At 39.7% G+C, this 24,162-nt stretch overlaps 3 protein-coding genes across 7 annotated transcripts in view; 2 read left to right on the top strand and 1 right to left on the bottom strand.

Annotated features, from left to right (window-relative positions):
- The first annotated feature begins 1,252 nt into the window (after positions 1–1,252).
- LOC109433066 (uncharacterized) lies at positions 1,253–23,862 on the top strand. The gene is made up of 3 exons (XM_029859576.2): positions 1,253–1,807; positions 19,259–19,415; positions 23,650–23,862. The coding sequence occupies exons 1-3, from the start codon at positions 1,360–1,362 to the stop codon at positions 23,660–23,662; spliced, it is 618 nt and encodes a 205-aa protein (XP_029715436.2). The 5' UTR covers positions 1,253–1,359; the 3' UTR covers positions 23,663–23,862.
- Positions 6,319–11,963, top strand: LOC134287930 (uncharacterized). Of its 2 annotated transcripts, XM_062851189.1 has the most exons (3): positions 6,319–7,113; positions 7,186–8,086; positions 10,991–11,963. In XM_062851189.1, the coding sequence occupies exons 2-3, from the start codon at positions 7,207–7,209 to the stop codon at positions 11,053–11,055; spliced, it is 945 nt and encodes a 314-aa protein (XP_062707173.1). In that variant the 5' UTR covers positions 6,319–7,113; positions 7,186–7,206; the 3' UTR covers positions 11,056–11,963. The 2 variants fall into 2 exon arrangements, with proteins under 2 accessions (XP_062707173.1, XP_062707172.1); XM_062851188.1 differs by having other exon boundaries at positions 6,319–8,086.
- LOC109433065 (uncharacterized) overlaps positions 19,421–24,162 on the bottom strand; it is a 433,734-nt gene continuing 428,992 nt past the window's right edge. For 3 of the 4 annotated variants that reach the window (XM_062851185.1, XM_062851186.1, XM_062851187.1), the window contains 3 exons: positions 22,290–22,681; positions 21,980–22,226; positions 19,421–21,823 (listed from right to left, as the gene is read on the bottom strand). In XM_062851185.1, the coding sequence (XP_062707169.1) occupies positions 20,235–21,823; positions 21,980–22,226; positions 22,290–22,681 (2,228 nt within the window). In that variant the 3' untranslated portion in view covers positions 19,421–20,234. The remainder of the gene's footprint in view (positions 21,824–21,979; positions 22,227–22,289; positions 22,682–24,162) is intronic. The other variant, XM_029859575.2, reaches the window with a different exon arrangement.

The raw sequence follows: 24,162 nt of genomic DNA, 5'->3' as shown, positions 1-24,162 counted from the left end.
CGGTTGGAATCAAGACCGACATTTAATCAAAAATTGCAATTTTCTTGGTCCACAAGTGTCGAAACTGTTTCGCATCTAGTGCGCTGTGTTGCTGACAACAACGGGAAGGATGCGCACTATTGTTCGTGCAGTTGAAAATCAGAATTTTTAACACGCGAAAATCGATTTTTCTCCTAAACCGTGTGTCGGACGTACGTCGGGCACAGTGCGCTGGATGGAGGGCCAGGTCCGCTGTCCAGCGCACTACGTCCGACGTTGGGTTTCACGTATGGATTTTGAGAATCTTGGGGAATCTTCGGGTTTCAACCGCGACGACAATACTTTTGACATGATTCAAAAACGTCGCGAGTTGGGTCGCGTCGCGACTTGATTGTGCGAAGTCCGGTTTGGTGGCGGCCCGACAATACTTTCATTTGTGGAAGATAAAGACACTATATGCAAAGACACGAAATGTTCCAATTGGAATTCCAAATTTGCTGTCAATGTTATTCCAATCGAGCAGGAGACCTGTCAAACGCGCTTTAAAAGCATTGCTCGACAGCATCATCGTCATGACGCGACAATCATCATCAATAGCAACAATCATCAGATTTCGTGTCTTTAGCATATCTAGACGAACATTTGAAAAGGGCCTATCTGCTTTGCGTAAACAAACATGTTTTTGTCTCTGTAGGGCCTATCTGCATCCACCCACGCACATCAACACCCTTATCAGAAAGAGTGTTCTTCAAGCTATCTGTTAAGGGTGTTGATGTGCGTGGGTGGATGCAGATGGGTTCTACGGAGACAGAAACATGTTTGTTTACAAAAAGCAGATAGGCCCTTTTCAAATGTTTGTCTAGATATTACAGTGTCTTTAGTGGAAGAGAGTCCACGAAGAGAAATCGACCATGCCACCACAGACAAACAGACGTCTCACTCTACTCACTTCTCATCGTTACCCTTTTTAGCGGTTAGTTCAAATATTGAGTGGTTTGCGTAACATAGCCTGGTTAGCATTGGGCGATTATGTTTTCGTGACGATGATTTTTAACGCAATTTGTTCCAAATGATACGTCTGTTTGTCTGTGATGCCACTTTAGCCCTTGGCATAGATTTTTCTCAATATTTACGTTCCGGGTGCAGGCCCTTTTCAAATGTTTCGTGAGATTTGTGGGACATGTTGTGGATGTTTATCGCGTCGTGTCGGCTGAGGAGTCTTGTTTTTTTTGTTTTTTGTTGACAAATAATTTTTTTGATAACATTATTTTCTGTTTACTGATTGTACGCATAGTGAAAAGTTGTAAATATTTAAAACAATCGCAAATTTTAAGAGGAACAATTTGCAGTAAAATAGCTTAAAATAGTAAAATAACGGATATGAATTTAAATTTTATGCTCACGGAGATTTCACTCCAGTTGTTGGGAAACAAGTTCTACGACACCAACGGCCGGGAAACCGACAATATGAAGGATTTGTTTTCGACCCAAAATCGAACAATTGCGAACACCAATGGTCAACAGCGACGCGGACCGAAAGCGAAAGGGAACCTGCTGCAGATGTTGGGCGTTCCTGGGTTGGATAATGCGATCAAAAACAGCAACGATTATATCGAACGGCAGTATCAAGGCTTTATCGATAATCAGCAGGCCCGGTTGGAGTCTTTACCCGAGTCGGAGGAATTTGCCCCGCTCAATCCGGCACACGTTCAGGCCGATTTGTGTGAGGTGCGGATCAAAACGCGGCAGGAATTTGTTAGGATGCTCACCCATTCGAAGAAGATGAAGGACTTGTACCTGGATACGTTAGCAGTAGATGCCGATCGAGGTGAGTAATAAAGGACACTCATGTCTGGCCATAAACCAACTACATTTTTATTTTATTTCTAAATACCCTTACATGGTTGTGTGCACTTTACTTATGACACTCTTTTTAATTAACTCTCAGGAGTACACAAACAGTAGTTAGGTCCGCATTAAAGATTGTGAGGGGCCGGGGCCCGAGCGGATTTGGAGGCCCCTCGCAGGTACTTAAGCGGAGAAACTTAAGCAATATGGAACATAAAGTGAATATGTAGGGTAGCGGACCACTTGGGCAGCGGTATTTTGGGCATTCTTCACTATAACTTAGTCAATTCCAAACCATTTCAGGCCAAACATGTCTAAAGGTCCAAACTGCAGAAGAGAGGCTCTCTTTGGTTTCCCTCTCTTTCGTCAATATCTCAGCTGTTTATTTGTATTATGATTGTCTCCTTGCATTGAACGATGATCAAAACAATCGTCTTTCGATTAGTAATGCAAAAATACTTGAAAAGTGTTCCATTACATAGCAATAATTAAAAGAGAAAGTGAACAAAGAGAGCCTCTCAAATGCAGATAGGACCTATTGAAATGTTCGGCCTGATTTGACTTGAATTTTTGTACACGGCTAGATACTCAACGTATCTCATCGCGTTCCAAAAATTGTGTCAATTGGTTCAGAATTGGCTGAGTTACAGCAGAAAAGTGCCCAAAATAGGACCCCTGCCGAGATGGTTCCACTTCCCTAGTAACCAAAAATGGTTTTTGTGGGGGCGCCTAAAATATGGGGGCCTGGTGCCCTGCTTCACCTTCATGTAGTCATCAACAATTTTTTCGACTGATATCCACGCACCAATGCATCAGCTCTGCCAAAAATAATCACATTAAACGGTATAAAAATCCTCTATCCATGGATCGCATCACTGACCAAAGAACCAGTGTTGAAAATTTCATTTCGTCATATCTAAATTCAATCGCTTACAGCTAATTTTAGAAGCTAAACCTGAGAATATGGTATATGAAAAACTTGTGCGGCTAGACCAGTTCTGCTAGAAAGTCACGGAAAAACCGCTATTTTTCGAATATTTAAGGTAATGTCACGGACCACCTTTGAAAAATGCTAAATGATATTCACCGTGAATATCATTTGGCATTTTTCAAAGGAAGCCCGTGACATTTACGTTAAATATTCGAAAAATAGCGGTTTTTTCGTGACTTTCTAGCAGAACTGGTCTAGCTGCACAAGTCTTTCATATACCATATTCTCAGGTTCAGCCTCCAAAATGAGCTGTAGGTGATTGAATTTAGATATGACGAAATGAATTTTTCAGCACTGCAAAGAACGTCTGTCACAGGGTAACCCCTTGGTGGAAATCTGATCTGGCCAAGCTCGGGAAACAATGTAGAAAGAGTTGGAACATACGACGTTCGGCTGGATCACAGGCTTTCATGTCGGCTCGCAAACCCTACCAGAAAGCTCATCGGTCTGCTGAACATTCGACTGGAGATTCCTTTTGTACAAATGTTTCCTGTTTCAGTGAAGCCAGTCGGCTGGATAAAATCCTTGCGTCTAAGGATTTCCGGGTGAATGAAATTCGTTTGCCAAACGGCGATTTCTCTTCCTCTTATGTGGAACTTCTGCAATGCCTATTTAGTACACACTTCACTGGATGTGTGGATATTACATCTTCGGATGAATCTGCTTATGATTTTGCTGACGACTGCACGACATTGTTAGACGGTATGTGCATCAGCACCCTTTTGACCTAATGCAAAGTGCCTTTCAGGTAGTTGAGGGATGGTGTCGCCAATATGGCCTTTCGGTAAATCCGAGTAAAACAATTATTGTTGTTTTCGGGGAAAGGCGTAACCGTAATGGCGTTCGACCTTTGCTGCCCCCACCCGCATAACAGTCCCATTTGCAAAAAGGAGGAGTTGAGAAAACGGCATTTGAAGTTTGAAAACTTGTTTCCATATAAAACTTTGAAAAATCGCCAAAATTTGAAAAATATTTCGATCATCTCGAAACTTTCACAGATTGCTTTGCGCATGAATATATAACTGTAAAAAATATTATAATTGTTGCAAAGTTGTTCAGTTTTGTGTTTCGTGACACAAAAATCCATTATGGGACTGTTATGCGGGTACTTTTGATATGGGACGCTCATGACTTGGTATTTTTTCACACATTGACATAAAAATTCGTAATTTTTATTATTGTATTTGGAAATACATCGAAAATGATGACTATTCATAACATTAACTCAAAATTGATGAAAAGTCAAATGGGACTGTTTTGCGAGTGGGGGCAGTTTGGGTCTCTTTGATTCTGAAATCAATGTGACTGAACAGGTCAAGTACGTTGGAGTTATTCTTGATTCTAAGCTTTCTTGGACACCTCACATTGAGTTCAGAATCAAGGGGGCTTACATGGCTTTCGGGCAACGCCGGCGAACCTTTGGTAAAACTTGGGGTTTAAAACTCAAGTATATCAAATGTATTAACAACTGTTGTTCGGCCAATATTGGCCTATGAATGTCTTGTGTAGTGTCAAAAGAGCGAAGTGAGAACGAACCAATCAAAATTAGGCCATCTCCCAAAAATGAGCTTAAAGGCGATGTCTAGATCGTTATCTTCAACTTCCACGGCAGCGTTCGAAGTTCTCTTTGACGTTGCCCCACTTCACATTCATCTTAAACAAGAAGCACTTCCTTGCACTTACCGCCCATCGGTACTCGGTTTACTAGAGGAAACTCCTGTGAACCGCAGTTCAACACACACCCTTTTATGAATTGGGATAAAGTTGTCCTTGCTCCGAATGATCTTACAATTGCTTGAAATTTTACATATAGGACATTTTCCCTTCCCAGGAAGAGTGAACATCTGGTTATCTGGAGAGAAGTATTTCAGACGGCGTCGTATGTTACACTAATGGCTCCCTTCTCGAAGGTCGAGGAAATGCTGCTGTCTACTCTCGTGAGCTACATCAGACTTACTCACAGGGTGGACACTGCACCGGCCGAAATCTTCGCTCTTATGTGCGGAGTGCAATCAGCACTTCAGCAGCACGTAATGGGAAAAGCCATATACTTCTGTTCAGATAGCTGCTGCTATTAAAGCACTTGCTTCGGCCAACTCCAGGTCGAAGATAGCTATCGCTTGTCGAACTCAAATCGAGGAGCTGAATTCAGCAAACGCTGTTCACCTTGTATGGGTACCTGGCCATCCTTCCATCGCTGGAGATGAAATGGCTGATGAGTTAGCTCGCACTGGATCATCACATTGACCCTGAGTCAGCTATTCCGATATCGAAGTTGTCGTGTACTCACTTTCAATTGAACTGTTTTAGAGTGTACATTACCCCACATAGCCAAAGTGATCTAAAAGCGAAAGTAAGAATAAGTAAAGAAGAGCTGGAATTCGGAACGAGGTTTGCTGTAAACAAAAAGCAATAAAGTCACTCTCTTATGTTTCTACCGTAGACTAGTGCAGTCCTCTAACATATCACAGTGGACGACGAGGAAAAATTAGTAATTCGCGTGTGAAAAAAAAAGTATTAAGAAGTGCTGGTGATTGGATGTTCTGGACTCTGGCGGTGAAGGATCTGGCTGTTGCTGAGACTCTCCCGGATTAAAGGTAATACATTCGGCATTTGCCGGCCGTGCGGCCATAGTGCTGAACTAATTGCATACAATAGTGATTGAAAGAACCCAATTGTTTGAGAATTCCTTTTCGGTGCGAAAAGCAAAGCTGCCTAGTGAATCAATTTCTAACGCTTTGATTTGTTTTCTTTTGTTTCATAGCCGGTCGACAGCGACGCTATAGGGTAACCAATATAATTTGGACCCCCATATATTTTGGACCCCCTGTGTCGTATTATCACAACTTACACAGGTTTAATGATGAGCTGACTGAAATTTTTAGAATAATTCGCTAAACAAGATCGCTCTGCATGGGCAGCAATCATTTCCTCACTGGAAATATCCTTATTTGCCTTGAAATTATTTTTTGCCAATCTCGTCATCCGGGCGAGTGTCGCATCATGTTTACAAAAAGAGATTGCAGTGCTGAGGAAACTTGCAGATGTAAACAAAAACGTTTATCATTCTAGCGCATTAAATTTGCAAAGTTCGTCTAATCAGCCTTTGTCAATCAAGTAATTAGGATGTGATCCAGCATATTCAAGCGGCAAATTCTTCCAAAATAGTTTCAAACGAGTTTAAACACCGGGTGTCCAAAATATATACTGAAGAGGGTCCAAAATACATTGGGGTGTCCAAAACAGTGAAAACTAATGCTTCAAAAATCAGTTATTTTCATCAAATTTTCAACCAGAAATGACCATGTCTAGATTGAGTTTAAATAAGGGCGAAAGTAACATGAGAGAGTTCTCTTCATCGACTCTCTCTTCTTCAAATCAAAGTGACAAGATGCAAGTATTGTTGAACTTTTTGGTCATAAATCGCTAGGTTGCGATGTAATCTAGCGTCTAAGTGTAAAAAAGTTCGATCGAATTTGCATCTTGTCACTTTAATTTCTAGATTGAGTTTAAATAAGGGCGAAAGTAACATGAGAGAGTTCTCTTCATCGACTCTCTCTTCTGCAAATTAAAGTGACAAGATGCAAATTCGATCGAACTTTTTTACACTTAGACGCTAGATTACATCGCAACCTAGCGATTTATGACCAAAAAGTTCAACAATACTTGCATCTTGTCACTTTGATTTGAAGAAGAGAGAGTCGATGAAGAGAACTCTCTCATGTTACTTTCGCCCTTATTTAAACTCAATCTAGATTTGCAGAAGAGAGAGTCGATGAAGAGAACTCTCTCATGTTACTTTCGCCCTTATTTAAACTCAATCTAGATGTGGATATTTTTAACAGACAGTGGAGGCTTTTACGAACATACTAACATTATCATTATGTGTAAATACCCTCTGAATCTGTTTGATTTTGAATTAAATTCAAACCAATGTCCTCTAGGGGTCCAAAATTCAACCGTTACCCTAGTGTGTTGGCAAAAGTGTTGAGTGACAGAGGCCGTAACATTCGGCGTTCCCAGGTTGATTTGATCCCTGGTTGGTCGGTGCTGGAGCTGCTAGAAGAGCATTGTGTAGTTGTTAGCTGTCGGACGGAAGGACGGACGAGCCAACGAAACCCGTTCAGGAAGATTGAGCTTCACGGAGTCGGATCGATTGTTGCCTGCTAAAGCCGCCGAATTGGGGCGCGGTTGTACGGTGCTTGACGTGGTGGTACGGTGTTTCGTGCAGTGGTGCGGCGCTTGGAGCGGTGGTACGGTGCTTGGTGCGGTGTGGCGGCAGAAAAGGGATAAAGGTACGTGATTGTTTTATTAATTAGACGTGGATCAAACCAAACACGTTTTGTATTTTTCTGTTGCATTTCAAGTGGTGAACCAAACTGCGCGCCATGGGACTAATTGGCTCGATTGACCCGTATGTTCAGGGTACTTCATTTTCTCACTATGTTGAGCAAATGGAGTTCATTTTCTCTAGCAATGACATTGTGGAGGGTAAAAAGAAAGACATTTTTCTAAGCTTGTGTGGGATAACGGTGTTTCAGGAGTTGAAACGACTCTATCCGTCAACGGATTTGAAAACCGTATCCTATGCGGATATTATAAAAAAACTGAAGGAACGTTACGATAAGGTAGAATCGGACATTGTGTTAAGATACAAGTTTAGATGCAGAGTACAGGGTCCAGGTGAGACAAATGAGAATTTTTTGTTGGACGTTAAGTTGCTGGCAGAGGCGTGTGATTTTGGAGAGTTTCGAGACTCGGCTATTAGGGACCAATTGGTTTACGGGGTCTACGATAAGGGATTACAACAAAGACTTTTAGATGAAGAGAATTTAACATTGAAAACGGCAGAGCGTATTTTGAAAGCCAAAGAAATTACAGCAAACAGTTCACAGGCCATTAATAGGAATGGCGCTGTAAATTCGGTGAAACAAAGATTAGGATGGACTGAATCTAGAGATAATAGGAAAGTTTACGAGGATAGAACAGGTGAGAGAGGAAGAAGAGAAAGGAGCAGATTTGATGATAGGCATTCGCAATACTCTCATGGCGGATATAGATCTAGGTCGAGGTCGCAGACAAAAGGACGTTATGCTAATTTTGTCTGCCATTATTGCAAGATGAGAGGTCACATCCAGAAAAACTGTTACAAATTCATCAACGAGCAGAAACGTCCGGTTAAATTTGTAGATGAAGCTGCAAGTGTGGAGAATCCTCATGAGTATTTCAAAAGGCTAAGAGCGGACTACGACAGCGACGTTGAATCAGGTGACTACTACCCTTGCATGATGATAAAATCTATTACTAAAATTAGTAACCCTTGTCTATTGGAAGCTAAAATTGAGGGCAGACCAATCAAAATGGAAGTTGATAGTGGGTCTTCGGTGTCAGTGTTGAGTAAGAGAGATTATTTGAAACATTTTGACGATTTACGCTTGAAAAGTAATACGAAGAGACTGATAGTAGTGAATGGCTCGAATATAAAAGTTTTGGGTTCGGCTATGGTTATGGTCGAATTGAATTCAAAATGTGTTACGTTAGAACTGATTGTTATTGACACTCAACATGATTTTCTTCCTTTGATTGGGCGTGATTGGTTAGATGTATTTTGTAATGACTGGAGAAATATTTTTTCTCGGACTTGTGTGAAAAATGTGACATTGGTGAACAGCCATGACAAAATCGTTGATGGTTTAAAGATAAAATATGAAAACGTTTTTGACAAGGATTTTACTTTTCCAATTAAGGGGTACGAAGCGGATTTGGTGTTGAGAGAAGACAGCCCAATATTTAAAAAGGCGTATGATGTGCCATATAGGCTGCGTGATAAAGTGATAGATCTTTTAGAGGATTTGGAAAGGGACAAAATCATTACTCCGATTAAGACAAGCTTATGGGCATCTCCTGTGGTAATTGTACCAAAGAAGGACAATACGATTAGAATGGTTATCGATTGTAAGGTGTCATTAAATAAGGTTTTGATACCGAACACATATCCGTTGCCCACATCACAGGATGTTTTTGCATCTTTAGCTGGCTGTACTGTTTTTTGTTCCCTGGATTTGACTACTGCCTACACGCAGCTAAAACTTTCAAAGAAATCTAGAAAATTTGTAGTGATCAACACAATTAAGGGTTTATTCACGTATAATAGGTTGCCTCAAGGTGCTTCATCTAGTGCCGCAATCTTTCAACAGATTATGGAAGACATTTTGAAAGGTATTGAGTTTGTGTATGTGTACCTTGATGACGTGTTAATAGCAGGGAGAACACCAGAGGAATGTTTAAGAAAATTAGAGCAAGTTTTAGATAGGTTATCACATGCTAACATCAAAGTCAATTACAAGAAATGTAAATTTTTTGTGAATGAACTACCATTTTTGGGTCACATAATTTCTAATAAAGGTCTCTCGCCAAATCCAGAGAAAGTGTCTACGATACAAGCAGCCAAGAAACCTGAGAACGTAGGTGAACTTAAGGCTTATTTGGGGCTCCTGAATTATTACAACAAGTTTTTGCCAAATTTATCTACACTACTGCAACCACTGTATGCTCTTTTGAAAAAGAACGTTAAGTGTGAAAAGTCTTTTCAAGAGTCTAAGGCCAAATTACTAGCTGCAAACATACTTACCTTTTATGATCCTAAAAAGCCTATAGTTGTAAGTACAGATGCGTCATCGTACGGCTTGGGTGGTGTAATATCACACGTCATAAAGGGAAAAGAGCACCCTATTTGGTTTACTTCGTTTTCGTTGAACAATGCGCAAAGAGGTTACCCAATATTACACTTAGAGGCATTGGCGGTAGTTTCAACGGTAAAAAAATTCCATAAATTTTTGTATGGACAAAAGTTTACCATTTACACGGACCACAAACCACTTTTGGGGATTTTGGGTAAAACAGGACGAAATTCCATTTTTGTGACTAGGCTTCAAAGATATGTTATGGATTTGGCAGTATACGAATACGATATTGAATACAGACCAGCCGAAAAGCAAGGAAATGCTGATTTCTGCTCAAGATTCCCGTTGAAACAAGAGTTTTCGTTTGATTCAGCTGTTGACTATGTAAAATCTCTGAACATATCAAGAGATTTACCTTTGGATTATTCGATGATAGCCAAGGAAACTAAAAATGATTCCCTTTTACAACAGATAATTTTCTACATCAAGAATGGTTGGCCAACTAGGGTACAAAGTCATTTTCGGAATGTTTATGCTCAGAGTCAAGATCTGGAAGAAGTTGAAGGTTGTTTATTATTTCAAGATAGAGTAATAGTGCCGGGCAAACTGCAGTCTAATGTTTTGAAACTCCTTCATGTAAATCACAATGGCATAATTAAAATGAAACAGTTGGCAAGGAAAACAGTTTATTGGTTTGGTGTAAATAAGGATGTGGAAGATTTTGTCAATAGCTGTGATGTTTGTTTAAAAATGAATAACGTTCCTGGAAGCAAAGAAACTAACAAGTGGATTCCAACTGTGAAACCCTTTAGCAGAATCCATGCTGATTTTTTTTACATGAAGGGACACATTTTACTTTTGATTGTGGACAGTTGGTCCAAGTGGTTGGAAATTGAGATTATGGGAACAGGAACTTGTGCTGGAAAAGTTTTAAGAACATTTTCTAGTTTTTTTTGCCAGATATGGGTTGCCGGACATGGTAGTAACGGATAATGGACCTCCTTTTAATTCTAATGCTTTTGTTTCATTTCTTGAAAGGCAGGGAATATGCGTCATTAAAAGCCCACCTTACCATCCTCAGAGCAATGGTCAAGCGGAGCGATTGGTAGGAGTTACGAAAGAAGTCTTGAAGAAATTTTTATTGGACCCCCAGATGAGTTCCTTGAGCTTGCAGGATAAAGTTGATTACTTCCTTTTCAACTATAGAAATACCGATATTGAAGATGGCATATCGCCATCTGAAAGAGTTCTGGGATATAAGCCCAAAACTCTATTGGATTTATTAAACCCCAATAAATCTTTAAAAAGCCATTTGCAGTATCAGCCGAGTGAAAACGTGGTGAGAGGACATTTCCAAAATTGTCTTGATGATCCTTTTGAGAAATTGGTACCAGGGGACAAGGTTTACTATAAAAATCCAGACCTTTCAGAAACGCAACGTTGGGTGGAGGCTAAGTTTACTATAAGAGTCTCTACCAATATATTACAGATCGCCATCGGAGCTCATCTCCTGACGGCCCACAGGGGGCAGATAAAGCTAGCCAAGGCCAATGAACGACGGCGAAATGTTTCGCTTCATGTGGCGGAGGAGAGGACGGTCGGGCGTCGAACGCGAAAGAGAAAACACATCGATTCTGAAGACGAGGAGCCTTTTCTGGGTTTCGAGGATTCCGCTGCACCGCCACCTGCTAGAAACGAGCTGCATCCGGGGGCGTTACAGGAGGATACCCAAAGATCTCAGCCGGGGAGTTCGAAGTCTACACCTGCTGCAGTTAGGCGTTCGAAGAAGAATATAAAGCGATCGAAAAATGATGAATTTTTATATTACTAAAAAGGTGAAACATCAGTGTACATACATTAAAATACGTAGTAGATGAAAAACCAGAGAAAACCTTTCGAAGAATTGAATAATTAAAGATATATGTATTTTCAAACTAAAAGGGGAAGGAACTGTCGTGTACTCACTTTCAATTGAACTGTTTTAGAGTGTACATTACCCCGCATAGCCAAAGTGATCTAAAAGCGAAAGTAAGAATAAGTAAAGAAGAGCTGGAATTCTGAACGAGGTTTGCTGTAAACAAAAAGCAATAAAGTCACTCTCTTATGTTTCTACCGTAGACTAGTGCAGTCCTCTAACATATCACAGAAGTGTTGGGTTAAGCTTTAGATTGACACCTGAGCTGCCACTCAGCACAAACAATATTGGAATAGTTTGGAGTCATGTCGTCAAATAAAATTGTATTGCACCGAGCCATCTCCAGGGGTAGCGAAGTATCTAACAAATCTGTCCCAGCAGAAATGCTGCATGTTGGTCAAAGCATTAACTGGCGACTGCCGACTCAGCTGTCGTATTGCGAATATTCAGCAAGCTCATTCATTTGTGTGTGATAACAGTGAATCCGATTATGGAACTTCGTATCATTTGATATGTAACTGTCCAGTTTTTGCCCAACTGCGTTTCTGAGTACCGTAATACGGGGTATCATTGATCAGCGGGGTAACATTGATCGGCTTGACCGACCTCACAAAATGCTCAAACAAGCATTTTACCGTGTGCGCACCTAACTTTGCGCAGGTCCAAACTTTGCGCATTCTTGTAAAATAACGAAACAAATAACCAAATGTCAACATATTCACCAATTTAATTATTGCACTAGCATTGTGTAAACATAAACATTATTTGACAAATATTTAATTGCCATAAAATCTTTGTTTATGTTGAATAATAAACAAAAAATACACAAAAATGTCAAAATTTGCCTCGCCTTAACACAATTGCCAAGAAGTAACTCTACTAAAAATCAACATTTTCCTCGATAAAACTGTGCAAGGATGATTAATTTTGCAGTTAATTGACAAAAAAGGTGATATTCTAGTAATATCAATCACAGTTCGTAATATTTTTTTCAATTTAATCAGTAAATAGTGGTGCGCAATGTTTGGAACCATTATTTGCAATGTGTTCCTAATGTTTGCGCATTTTCAGTAAATGCTTGTTGAACGTGAATACATGACTTATGACCCATTTAAATAATATGTAATACCAGTACTGATAATTTCAGGCCTACCTCTTCGCCATGTAGCAGTTGTATAGAAATTAGTAGAAAATTGTATGAACCGTAGCACTACGGCAGGCACTCCTCATCTGTCTACAATGAGACGTGATTTGTGAACAGACCTTCATTTAGATTTTCCGGTGGTCAATGTTAGGGACGATTCAAATCCACCATTTTCCAGACTTTTAGAACCCCCTCTTCCCCTGGGCCACCCCGTCCCGCTTCATAGTATACCTACATGGCATATCACACTTTCTCAGACAACCCCAGCCCCCTCCCCCCAAAGATGGACATCATATTTAAATGACCCCTATCCGAAACGGTCACTTCATTTATCAGGAAGCTTTTTCCTTTGATTTTTAGCCACAGGAAACAACCCCTCATGAGGTTTGGATTGTTCACACGGTAGGTACCTAGTACGAACCGCAGACGAAATCAAGAACTCCGGACTCCGGAGGCCTCCGTTCCCCCTCCCTCGTAGGACAAAGTATTTCAACAAAGATCAATTAAGGGCACACTACCTGATCTGAATAACTTTAATTTAACGGGCATACATTAAATAATAGCATTTTTGATTACTTTTTTGAGCAATTCATAGCATGCGCAAAGTTAGGCACACTATGCGCAAAGTTAGGAACAATCGAAGATTTTGTGCGCAAAGTTAGGAACAAGGCAATGAAATAGTTTTTCTATTTTAAGTATTTTTTGGTTAATATTATATTTTTTTTCATATCGCAGACTAAAAGAAGGATCATTAGTCTATCGTATGAGCATGTTGTTCATGATATATTTTGTTTGTTTGTATTTTTTATAACGACTAGAACTTTGATTTTTCTTAACTGCGCAAAGTTTGGTGCATACACGGTACATTCAATCAAATTCTGCTATCGAATGGTATATCGTAATCTGCTATTATTTAGCTATTAAATGACATGTAATTCATAAAAATTGAATTGCATAAATATTGAAATAAATCTATTTTTCCAAAACTGTGTTTCATAACGCCATAAGATACATTGTCAAATATTCATGCTTGGCATGAATACTAGATACAATATGAGGTTCGAAATGACTGTATTAGTTCAATATGATATCCTGGAGTTAATTAATAGTGGGAAGGAGATTTGCAGCACTTAATTGTGCTGATAGATTCGAAGCTAACGTGCGAACATTTAAACGAATTGTTGACATCAATGTGTTCGACGTGACATTTCGGACAAAAGCTGACGGCTTTTTATTAACTGAACAACGTTACTTTTGTATGACTAGGTTGACATTTCTAGCCACGCATGAGAAAATGACATGGTTTATCGAGGTAGGACCGATGGGACAGAACGAATTTGAATATTTTTCATAGTATTTGTAGGGGGATGAATACATAATAGTTGACAAGCAATTTTTGTTTTATTACAATCAACTGACCAACTTGGCGAGGCTTGCTTACATAACAACTGACAATAAAGAAACCTGTTTTCCCTGACCTTCTACGCAATGGACATCCGACCAAACACACGTGTTTTCGTTAATCTCCTAGGCATTATTAAGACATGACGTATGTGCATGACGAAACAACTAGCAGGACACAGTTCCACACGTCTCTTTTTAATAACGACATTCAGCATATTTCCAATAAAACTACACTTCAATAAAGCAAAGACTAAAGCTGCTATGATAGAACAGATCAGAATGACTGAATTGACTATTACCTTGGAGATCTACTTCGAATAACTGACAAATTGACAAGAACCTAACTAAATACATGGACCATACTATAAAAAACCAATTGACAAAAAGAAAAAAAAAGGGGAAACTTTTATTAAAACTATTTTTGTTCAGCGCAGGCCAAAACAGTGTCGACTTGGGCCACACACGCCTACGTACTTCTGTGTGTTGAAACAAAAATAGAGGCTCCTAGAAGCAAATGTACACGGAAAAACGAAAGTACCCAAAAGTGAGTTCATTCGACCCAACTACAAGGTTGCGTGCGGGAAGCCAATTTTGAGTTGCTGGAGTCGATGTTTAGGTAGGTAGTTTGCATTTAGGCGTATACGGCCAAAGTACCAAAAGTCTAGGTCATGAGCGAGCTGTGAAGGCAACTCTCCACGCCGTGAATGTAAATTACATTCACGGCGTGGAGAGTTGCTTTCACAGCTCGCTCACGAGTTAAGCATGCGTGTGCGACCCTTATGATATTCGGCAAACTTTCAGATAAAACTACAAGGTAAAAGTTATCCATACATTGTTTTTTGATAGCATGCTTATGAACTGAGATAGTAGCAAGTGAATGTAACTCTTTGCAAATGGTGAATGCCATCCCTGCCTACGGGTGCCCAGTCTGGGGAAAAATGGGTGCTGTTCCAGCTTCGACGACTGAAAATTAAGCATAACAAGTTCTAAAAATGATGTTCCCTGGCCAAGTTCGCAGGGTTTGACGGTATTAAAGTGAAGGTTATTGTAATGTAGTATTCTTTAGTGAATCATATCACCTTTTTAACACTTTAATGCGCCTCCAACGGTTCATCACGAACCGGTTGCTGCAGATGGAGTATGGCTGATCATATGCATCAGACATGCTCGATAAACAGGAGGAACCGCCGGGGCTCAGTAGAGTCTATTCCCAAGCAATAGTTCCAAGTCGGTTGGATTTGAGAAGGTTTTGAGGATCGTTACACTACTAGAAATATTATAGGTTTTGTAACAGGTTTTGAAAACTTTTTATTGCCAGTAGACTTGAAAATGCTGTTTGGGCTTTCTTTCCCACGATTTTTGGTTGATTTTGATTTACTACTAAATTTACAATAATTTGAGTAATTTACAATAATTAAATATATTTAAATTAGTAATTTTATCAAAACAAATTTGTTTTTTTTTTAAATATTACAATGATATCCAGTAATATTCTCTTTATATAAATCTGGTAAAATCAACCGAATAGTAGGAAGGAAAGTTGCAGCACATAATAGTGCTGATAGATTCGAAGCTAACGTGCGAACAATGGATTACTGCACGATACTACTGGCCTGCTTGCTCTCACACATGGTTTGACGTTTGAGTGGTGACGACACCGCTCAAACGCCAAATTATCTTTGGGAGTGAGCGGGCCGGCCCAAGTTCGTGCAGTGGACCATACTTTAACACTTTATTGACGTCCAATGCGTTCGACGTGACATTTTGGACAAAAACTGATTGTTTCTAAGCTGAAGGACGTTACTTGTGTATGACTAGGCTGACATTTCTAGGTTACGGGGAGAAAATGACTTGGTTTATCTAGGTAGGACCGATAGGACAAATGAACGGATTGGCTCTGTTTTAATAGTTAAATTGTTTTCGTTTCTCGTATCATTGGAAGCCCATGCATGACATGTTCAAAACTAGTGTCTATCATTGGGGATGGCACCAGTGCTGTAGGTGGCTACCAACATAGGTGTTATCGCAGTAAAGGTTGTTGTCTTCAATTGGTATTTGACCATAATTAATTCAACTATACATTTTACATAATATTTCTTGGAGATAGCATAGGCACAGTTGTCAACATAGACAGCATTTTGTGTTATGTTATTTCCAAGAAGTAACAGCAAGGATATAAACATTCCTGGTGCTTCAGGTTTCGCAGGTAAAGATTTATTCTGATAGCTTCATATACTTCACATGACTGAGGGTAGACAGACATGACTAATACATCTACGGGAGGGAAAATGCAAAATTTTGATTAAAACTACTTAGGCACAATGTAAAAACTAGTGTTAAATTGGGCAACATAGCCTATTCCGTCTAAACATTGGTCTTGGTAGAGATGAAATTTGAATAACGGGTTCAGCCTTGACAATCAAGCTGTCACGCAGCTCCAACTGAAAACCCATAAAAAAAAAAAAAAAAAAAAAAAAAAAAAAAAAAAAAAAAAAAAAAAAAAAAAAAAAAATATGATATCTTGGAGTTGAATTAAATAAATGAAACTTCTATAAAACTATTTTTCAATAAAATTTGCGATTTTTTAAAAGAAGGCATTAAATTTCTTAAGCCATTGCCTACCTTTAGGCGTTATTCGCAGTTTGGAAGATTTTAATCTTTAAATAACTTAAAAATTACAATACTTGTAAGAATTTGGACAACATATTCGAAATCAGCGTCCCCAAATTTAGTAAGTAAGGGTATTTTCAACACAAACGAACTTTGATCACTGACATGATCAATGTTACCCCAAATCAACAAAATCAAAAATTAGATTAAAAAGTCTATTTAAACATGTTATAAAGTTTTACAATACTTTTTCGAGTAGCTTAACATATACTTAGAGGGCCAGTACTAGTTTTAAAAATATAAAACATGTAACGTTTGCTTTAACGAGAGAATTATTGAAGAAAGAACGAAAATTCTGATCAATGTTACCCCAGATTACGGTACTCGGTAAACACTTATTAAGTGAAACTGACTTCAGAAACCTCAATCTTCAGGACGTTCTGTTGTTCTTGACCCACTGTGGTAAAGAATAGTTCACTCTTTACATTTTATGCGTTATCACAGTGCCCTTTTCAGGACGCTATGTGAACCCGTTGTGGTTTCCCTTTCCTATCCTTTTATCCTTCCCTTCTCCCTCAGGTAAATGATGAATTGGCCCGTATTAGTGGCGATGGTACAAATTTCCCAAATGGAGGATAACGTGCCCCTGGAGCCGACATACTGATACCTGATACAATGCGTCTCTGAGTTTCTCTGCTGGTGTCAAAGTACACGAATTGTTCAACCGCCTCGGTTTTATCATCGTCGATAGAAATTCGGGGTGGCGGTCGCGATGATTCCTCCCTGGAGCCCTTTGCCATAATGTGCTTTCCCAACTAACATTTATAGTGAATGTAAACGTCAACAAAGCGTCCTCAATACGGCTTGATGCTGAGTTACTGTGTTGTACATATGGACGGAAGCTTCTATGCAAGTGTTATACCAATGAATCTGGCGAACTTAATCCACATGTATATGCTGTGCGACCAGCTTCTATGCCACCAAGTCATAGCTTTTCTCTCGGCCCCTATGTAACCATTAACTGAATAACATCTTGAGAAGGCGCTTTTTCAGCCTTTTCGCATTTGTTAAATAATAGTTATACGGCATCCAAAAATTAATTGATTAAATATAATTAGGTTATGTATACCGTGACGCAATACATGTGGAACTGGAATTATCGCTTTTTTAAAGTACTTGGCGCTACTTGGAATCGAACTTCCGATTTCCGAATCCACTGGTCCCGATAATGTCCTCGCTGCCGCACTGCTATATATAAAAAGCATAGAAAATAGCCCGTTTTATTTTACTCCAGACAAGGCTTCATAATTGTGCCACAAGAAACCTTACCCAACTTCACATTGCTGTAAAAGTTTGTGAAACGTCAAACGCAATAATGTTTACATTGAACAAGCTGTGTGGTTGCGCCAACAGGTTCTTCGTCAAAGCTTCTAGCTGAAATAGTGTTTTTTAAACAGCTACGAAGCGCTGCTGTTTTGTGTATTTGGCAACATTACAAAACGTACTTATAAACGCAGATGTTGTATTGGCTGCGACTTTCACTCGATTTGCACATCTTCCGGCAAATCTTCCGGCATTGAATTAAAGTGCAATAAAAGCAACCCAAATAATTCCACAGCACAGAGATGGATAGCTGTAAATAATTTGTGTAGTAGCTATATATCCCGCCTAAAGTTTGTTTTCATAATAATGTTTACATCCGACAAGCCGTGTTGGTATACCAACAGTTTCTTTATTACAGCTTCTAGCTGTAATGAAATCGCATAACGGCCTTTAAAGCGCCGCTGGTTTGAGGATTTGTCAGTATAACGAAATGTACTGTATAGTAGCAGCTGTTTTGTTAGTGGGGACTCCTATTTGCTCAGGTTTTTATATCTTCCGGGAAATCTCCCGGAGTTGGAATAGGTGGAGTAAAGGCAACCTCAGTGACAAGCGCTGGATTTCTGAAAACCGAGTTTGGTAGCTGTATGGTGCTTGTTTTGCAGTCGTGTATTAGCTTATGATTTATATTCGACTAGCTTCCCTTTTATTCAGCGTTGACTGCTTTTATTCGACGGTCACACAACAGAAAGCAAATGACTGAAGCTTGTAGCGCTGAAAATGTTAGTTGGGTTGTCTTCGACACATTAATTACTAATCCGACTCGCCTGCCTTTATTCTTTAGTCGGGTGTACGTTTCCGCAATAGTCTCAAATTTGCGAGCTATAATATCAATGTCATCAGCGAAACCAAGCAGCTGAATGGACTCCGTGAAAATCGTTGCACTCGCGTTTATCCCCGCTTTCCATGGTCGCTTATTGGCTCCCCTTCCGAATAACACGCTTCATCTACTTTACGATCGCTATGAAACCAAATCTACGTTCTGCCTAATCACCGCCACCACAGTAAATGTGAAAGTGTTGGCGATGGGATCTCACGTTCCAAGACCCATTTTTTCAATCGTTGTCAATGCATTGAGTTGTCCAAAAAATGTCTCACGAAACCTAATGCAAGCCTATCCATATACGTGAGAACAAAAGATGTTTACAAAGTTCTTACAGATAGATTAACACGGGAAATCTGAACACAAACCACTACCACACAGGAATTTGGATTGGTCAATTGACATTGCAATGTAGACTATATACCTACCTACTGCTAACTATCGCGTTGTTGATTTTTGTTTTCTCTCCATATTTTTGCAGACTGGGAATCCTCGAAGTACAATGAAGAGGAAAGGACCCTACTTATCGGCGAATATAACAGACTGCTGTACTTCCTGAAGCACATTTTGGCCAACGTGGAGAATCGAGCGGAGTACGAACAAATCATTGAAGTCATCAAAGGCGCAAAGGAAACTCTGTAAGTGGGATACTTTTTTGCATCGTTTTTTTTATTTAAATACTATTTATATATCGCTTATTCGACAATGGTAGTGCTTAACATTATCCACATCGATTTGGGATGTAGGTAGTCCTATGTTACGATTAATAGAGGGGATATTGCTTCGAATTCAATTGCCTAAATGAGCGACTTGGATTAACTTAGTCATCTGGTCGATGACGGCATTTAATAGGGTACACTGAGTGTAGTTTAAAATTCTCGGAGTGATTTGATGATTGGAATCACATTCGATAGTGCTAATCATGGGGTAATAAACAGTGCATTTTTATTTGTTAATTCTCAACTCAAGATATAATCTAAATTAGTATAGTCATTGCTTTTATGCGTTTTTTTTATCACATGTTCCGGTAATACTTTGGTCGCCGTTGTTTTCTTCCTCTCTTCACTATCCCTGTTCAAAGTTACTAAATTCTAGTAAACATAAGATTCTATCTTTAGATGATTTTATAATTTCGAGAGCTTTATAAGCAATTTGATCGATATTGATTGCTGTCTAGAGGTTAAGAACTCAGAGGAAGTTTTAAAGGCACGTATGTTGAGCGTTTCTAACAAGATTAACTGTGTATTGAAGCATTGTTGAGACAGCGATTTTTCGCCATAAAATATGAACTCTATGTTCAAAGACATTTTCCTAATCCAATCAATTCAGTAGCCACATTTTATCGGAGGAAATCACTGCGTGAACAATGTCTTCAGTACACTGTAAGGAGCGCTATGACGAATATACACATAATGGTGAATGATTATTGCGATCTGCTGGCAACCATGATGGGTTCGCTATTTTATGGTATTGTAAATGTTGTCTTCTACGGGACTAGCAACATTGGACGCACAACGATTGCCAGCCGGATTGTGACTAACGATTTGGCACGACAAATCGCTAGAGGGAACATTGATGCGAATGCTTGTAAATCGTTTTTCCGGTCTCGGCGGTGCATGTTGAGCAGCAGGAAAAACTGGCGGTTGTTTCTGGGGCGATACGGACGGTGATGCACCAGGACTATCGGTGGCGCATATTTCGGCGTAGATGCTTTCCGATGGAGTTCGGCGTTCCGGCTCTTGCATGACGATTGAATCTCGAACGTTGCTATAAGGAAGATCATCCAGTAGACTCCATTGAGTTCGATGTGAGCTTTCGGCGGGTTCTTCTTCCCTGTTGAGACTCTGGAGGTCTTCGAACGACAATATGATCTCTGATCGCTTCTTGTCATTTGCCTTGGATTTGTTTTTGCTGTCGCTTAGCCGCTGTGGACTGGCCAGGTTCAGCAAGTGTTGTATACTGGAGTGTGATTTGCTGTGCTGCTTAGTTTTCACGTGGAACTCGCTATAGAGCTTTTCCGTCATGAAAGATTGTTGTTTCGCGCTGCTTCTAATTGGGAAGAAAATCGTATCTTCCGAGTCAGAAAGAATTTCCTCCGAATTGTTTCTTTCGAGCATGTTCAGGTGGTTCACGAGATCAGGTTTTTCCTTGTTCCGTATATCCATGCTACTGCTGCCACCTTTCAAATCGATGTGCTGCAGTGATAGACACTTTTGCAATCCGCTTCCGCCGCTTGTTTCGCCCGGATTTCCACTAATTCCATCATCGAAGCCAATATCGGAGTTAGCTCTACTCACGATGGTGCCACTGATGTCGATCTCACCAAATCTTTCTTGTATCAATCGGGACATGTCCTGGTAACGATCGATACTGGCTTGTTTCTTATCCTGTTCATCAATCGTTGTTTCCTGCCCTGAACTCTCGTGCGATCGGAATCCTTTGAACCATTTTTTCTTGCTTGGAGTAAATACCTTCATTTTATCGCTCATCCCGGATGCCAAGGACATCGGCTGTTGTTCCGGTTCGTGCCGTTGTTCCGGCGGTTGACCACATTCGAGGTTCTCCAGATCATTTTTACTAAAAAATATGATCGAGTCCTCTTTTTCGTGTCCAGAAGAGGAGTTCTGGCCTCGATCGCTGCTGCCGAACAATCGAGTTAGTTTGAGTCTTTTGAGGACTTCGCTCTTCGGACCAGAGCCACTGCCATTAAAGGAAATAGACAGATGATTCAAGCTATTCGACGACTGCTGTTGTTGCTGTTGTTGGACGGCATTGATCATCTGCTGAAGCTCAACCCAGTTGGTGTCGTTGTCAACCACTCGGGTGAAGTTGTCGCAGTTGAATTGGCAGAACTTGAGAACCGTCTGGACGTTTCCGTTGAGGAACATTCGTTGTTCGTTATCGAATCCAAGCGAGCATTTTGTGAACTTCATCTGTGGAGTTAGGTGTAACTTGGTTAGGATGAGCGATGACGTTAGGTCCTGTTCATCAAGTGGACACGCCACGATGAAATTTTCGTTGCTGATTTTGGCGATTGTGATGTATTCTAAAAGTAGAGAAAATAGTTGTTTATAATCGTTTCCAACAAATATTTACTTAGGTAAAATCGATTGCACAAACTAATAAAAAATAAAAAGCAAATATCAGCTGATAGCTAATGTTACACATTAGCTTCGCGATTCTTCCAACACCATATACTTACCGGGTACGCTATTCTGGGTGCCACCGGTGCTGGCGTTCATACTGGCTATCAATTTTAGATTCAACGGCATGTTGACCTCCGATTGCATGATGAATCCGATTCGATGTACGCACTCCCTGTTGAGTTGCTTCGGCGCTTTGCTGCTACTGTTCGGATGCCCAAGGCTGCTGCTTTTCTGCAGCACTGGAGCCGTATGCTGTTCGATTTCGTAAAACTTCCCTTTCGCCGATAACGAGACGTAGTATATCTACGGAAAGAAGAATACACTCAAATGGGTTTCCGTTCGTTGATCTAGACCCCGCAAACATACCTGTCTATTATCTCCCAGCAGCTGGGCGTACTTGCCACGTTCCTTCTCTGCACTGCCGACGTTTCCGCTCACGGATGCGGTGTCCTTTTGACTAGATGCTGACTTGTGGTCTCCGTCCTGGAATACGGCTAGCAAACGGTAGACTTGGCCTGCCTTGGCTGTTGCTTTGACGTAATGCGTTTTGTGGTTGAAATTGTCTGTAGAAGAAGGCATGCACATATTTAGACTAGTGTATTGAGGATTGTTAAGGGTACGCTTACCATGGGATTCGGTGTAGGCAGAAATGTTTTCCAACGAAAGAAATTTATACACGCGTTCTCGGACCAGTTGAACGATGGTGGTGTAGACGACAGCCGTTTGAGCTCCTTTCTCATTGAGAAATGAGAAATATCCTAGAAAAGGTTGAAATTGTATTTTAGTACAAACTCTAGCTTGTAGAGCATTTTCCTGAAAACCATTTCCCAGCAATAAGAATCTATAACATCCCCCAGTGCATCCCTTTCATGAGGTATTGTTCGTTATAGAGAATGGTGCTCTGGATTCCGGAGGAATGTAAATAATTCGGTGGAATGATTTTCGGGAAAAATGTGTAGCATGCTGGATGTGTAGCATCCTAACCCGAATCAGGATGTTAAAACACCAATTGATATATACTGCCGTGAATCGAAAGTCAGTCCCATATGCATTTTGGACAAAAATGACTTAATGACCGTTTTCGATCTTTCTTGAGATGATCTTTCAGCTGCGTGAATAAAAATATATAGTTTGTTCAGTAAAATTAAAAAAAAACAACACCAAGTCAGATTGTCCCATAATAAAATATAATCGCAAGTCAGTCCCATTACGAACTTGTGTACCTTCCAGTACAAAACTTAACACTATTTTAGCCAGTTTTATATTTTACACTGTTACGTTTTCACGTTTGAAATAATGTGTGAAAGTTTCATGATGATTGCTGAAGTTTTCAATTCATGGCGATTTTTTAAATTTTCACATAGAAATCGAATTTGAAAACTTCAGAGTCAATTTTCTCAATGCCTACTTTTTACAGATGGGACTGACTTACGATTCACGGCAGTATAAATATAAATAAAACTGTGTTTGTATGAAATTGTAAAATTAAAACAATGATTTTGTAGACTTATCGGGTTCGCTCGCATATTACGTAACGCTAAGAGATGAGGGAGGGGTTCCACCGCTGTGTTACGCTCCATACAAACATTAAAATTCTCCATACAAAACTTGTAGGGGAAGGAAAGGGTCTAAAATTAAGAAATTTCGCGTTACGTAATATGCGAATGAATCTGCGCATGTCATTCGAACTAATCTGATGTGAATTCTTGTTGACTTTGATTTTCAGACATCTTCTCTAGAAACTGGTAGAACTAATACAGGATTTTCTAGACCACACTAGACTGGAATTACAAGATTTGTTAAGGTATATAACTATAACGGCTTGTGCTTCGTCGCTTAGGAATAAGATTAGTGAATATTATTTTTAATTATTTGAACATACAATTTGGGTAATATTTACTCTGGTGTATGATTGAGAACACGATATAAATTTAACGCATTGTATCGACTTTGATATAAATAGAATGAAAAGAAATCCAAAATTGTCGCTGTGTGTAGTATTCTAGGGTAAGGTGGAGCAAGATGAGTATCCTTTTCTCCTTTAAAACGTATTATTTAAACACTCAAATGTCAGTGGCCGCGTTGAAAAATTTCGTAAACATGGTTTCCTATAGGTATATTATGCCAAACGTAAAACAGTAGTTTGTACAGGAGTTTAGAATAAAAGTAAATGAAAAGTATAAAAATATATAGTCGTTTGTTAGGAAAAATGATTCTCGCTATGCATAGTTGTGTCCAT

The sequence above is a fragment of the Aedes albopictus genome, chromosome 2 (genome assembly GCF_035046485.1).
Source record: "Aedes albopictus strain Foshan chromosome 2, AalbF5, whole genome shotgun sequence".
In the NCBI taxonomy this organism is placed as follows: Eukaryota; Metazoa; Arthropoda; class Insecta; order Diptera; family Culicidae; genus Aedes; species Aedes albopictus.
The sequence above is the reverse complement of the archived record's forward strand: the minus strand, read 5'-3'. Positions and strand labels throughout refer to the sequence as shown.

What these genes read in the sequence shown, in the direction of transcription:
- LOC109433066 (XM_029859576.2), top strand. Translation starts at nt 1,360, where the DNA reads ATGAATTTAAATTTTATGCTCACGGAGATTTCACTCCAGTTGTTGGGA. An exon ending in AGCAGTAGATGCCGATCGAG is followed by an intron (nt 1,808 to 19,258) that starts GTGAGTAATAAA and finishes ATATTTTTGCAG; the next exon opens with ACTGGGAATCCTCGAAGTAC.
- LOC134287930 (XM_062851189.1), top strand. Translation starts at nt 7,207, where the DNA reads ATGGGACTAATTGGCTCGATTGACCCGTATGTTCAGGGTACTTCATTT. An exon ending in CGACAGCGACGTTGAATCAG is followed by an intron (nt 8,087 to 10,990) that starts GTGACTACTACC and finishes AATATATTACAG; the next exon opens with ATCGCCATCGGAGCTCATCT.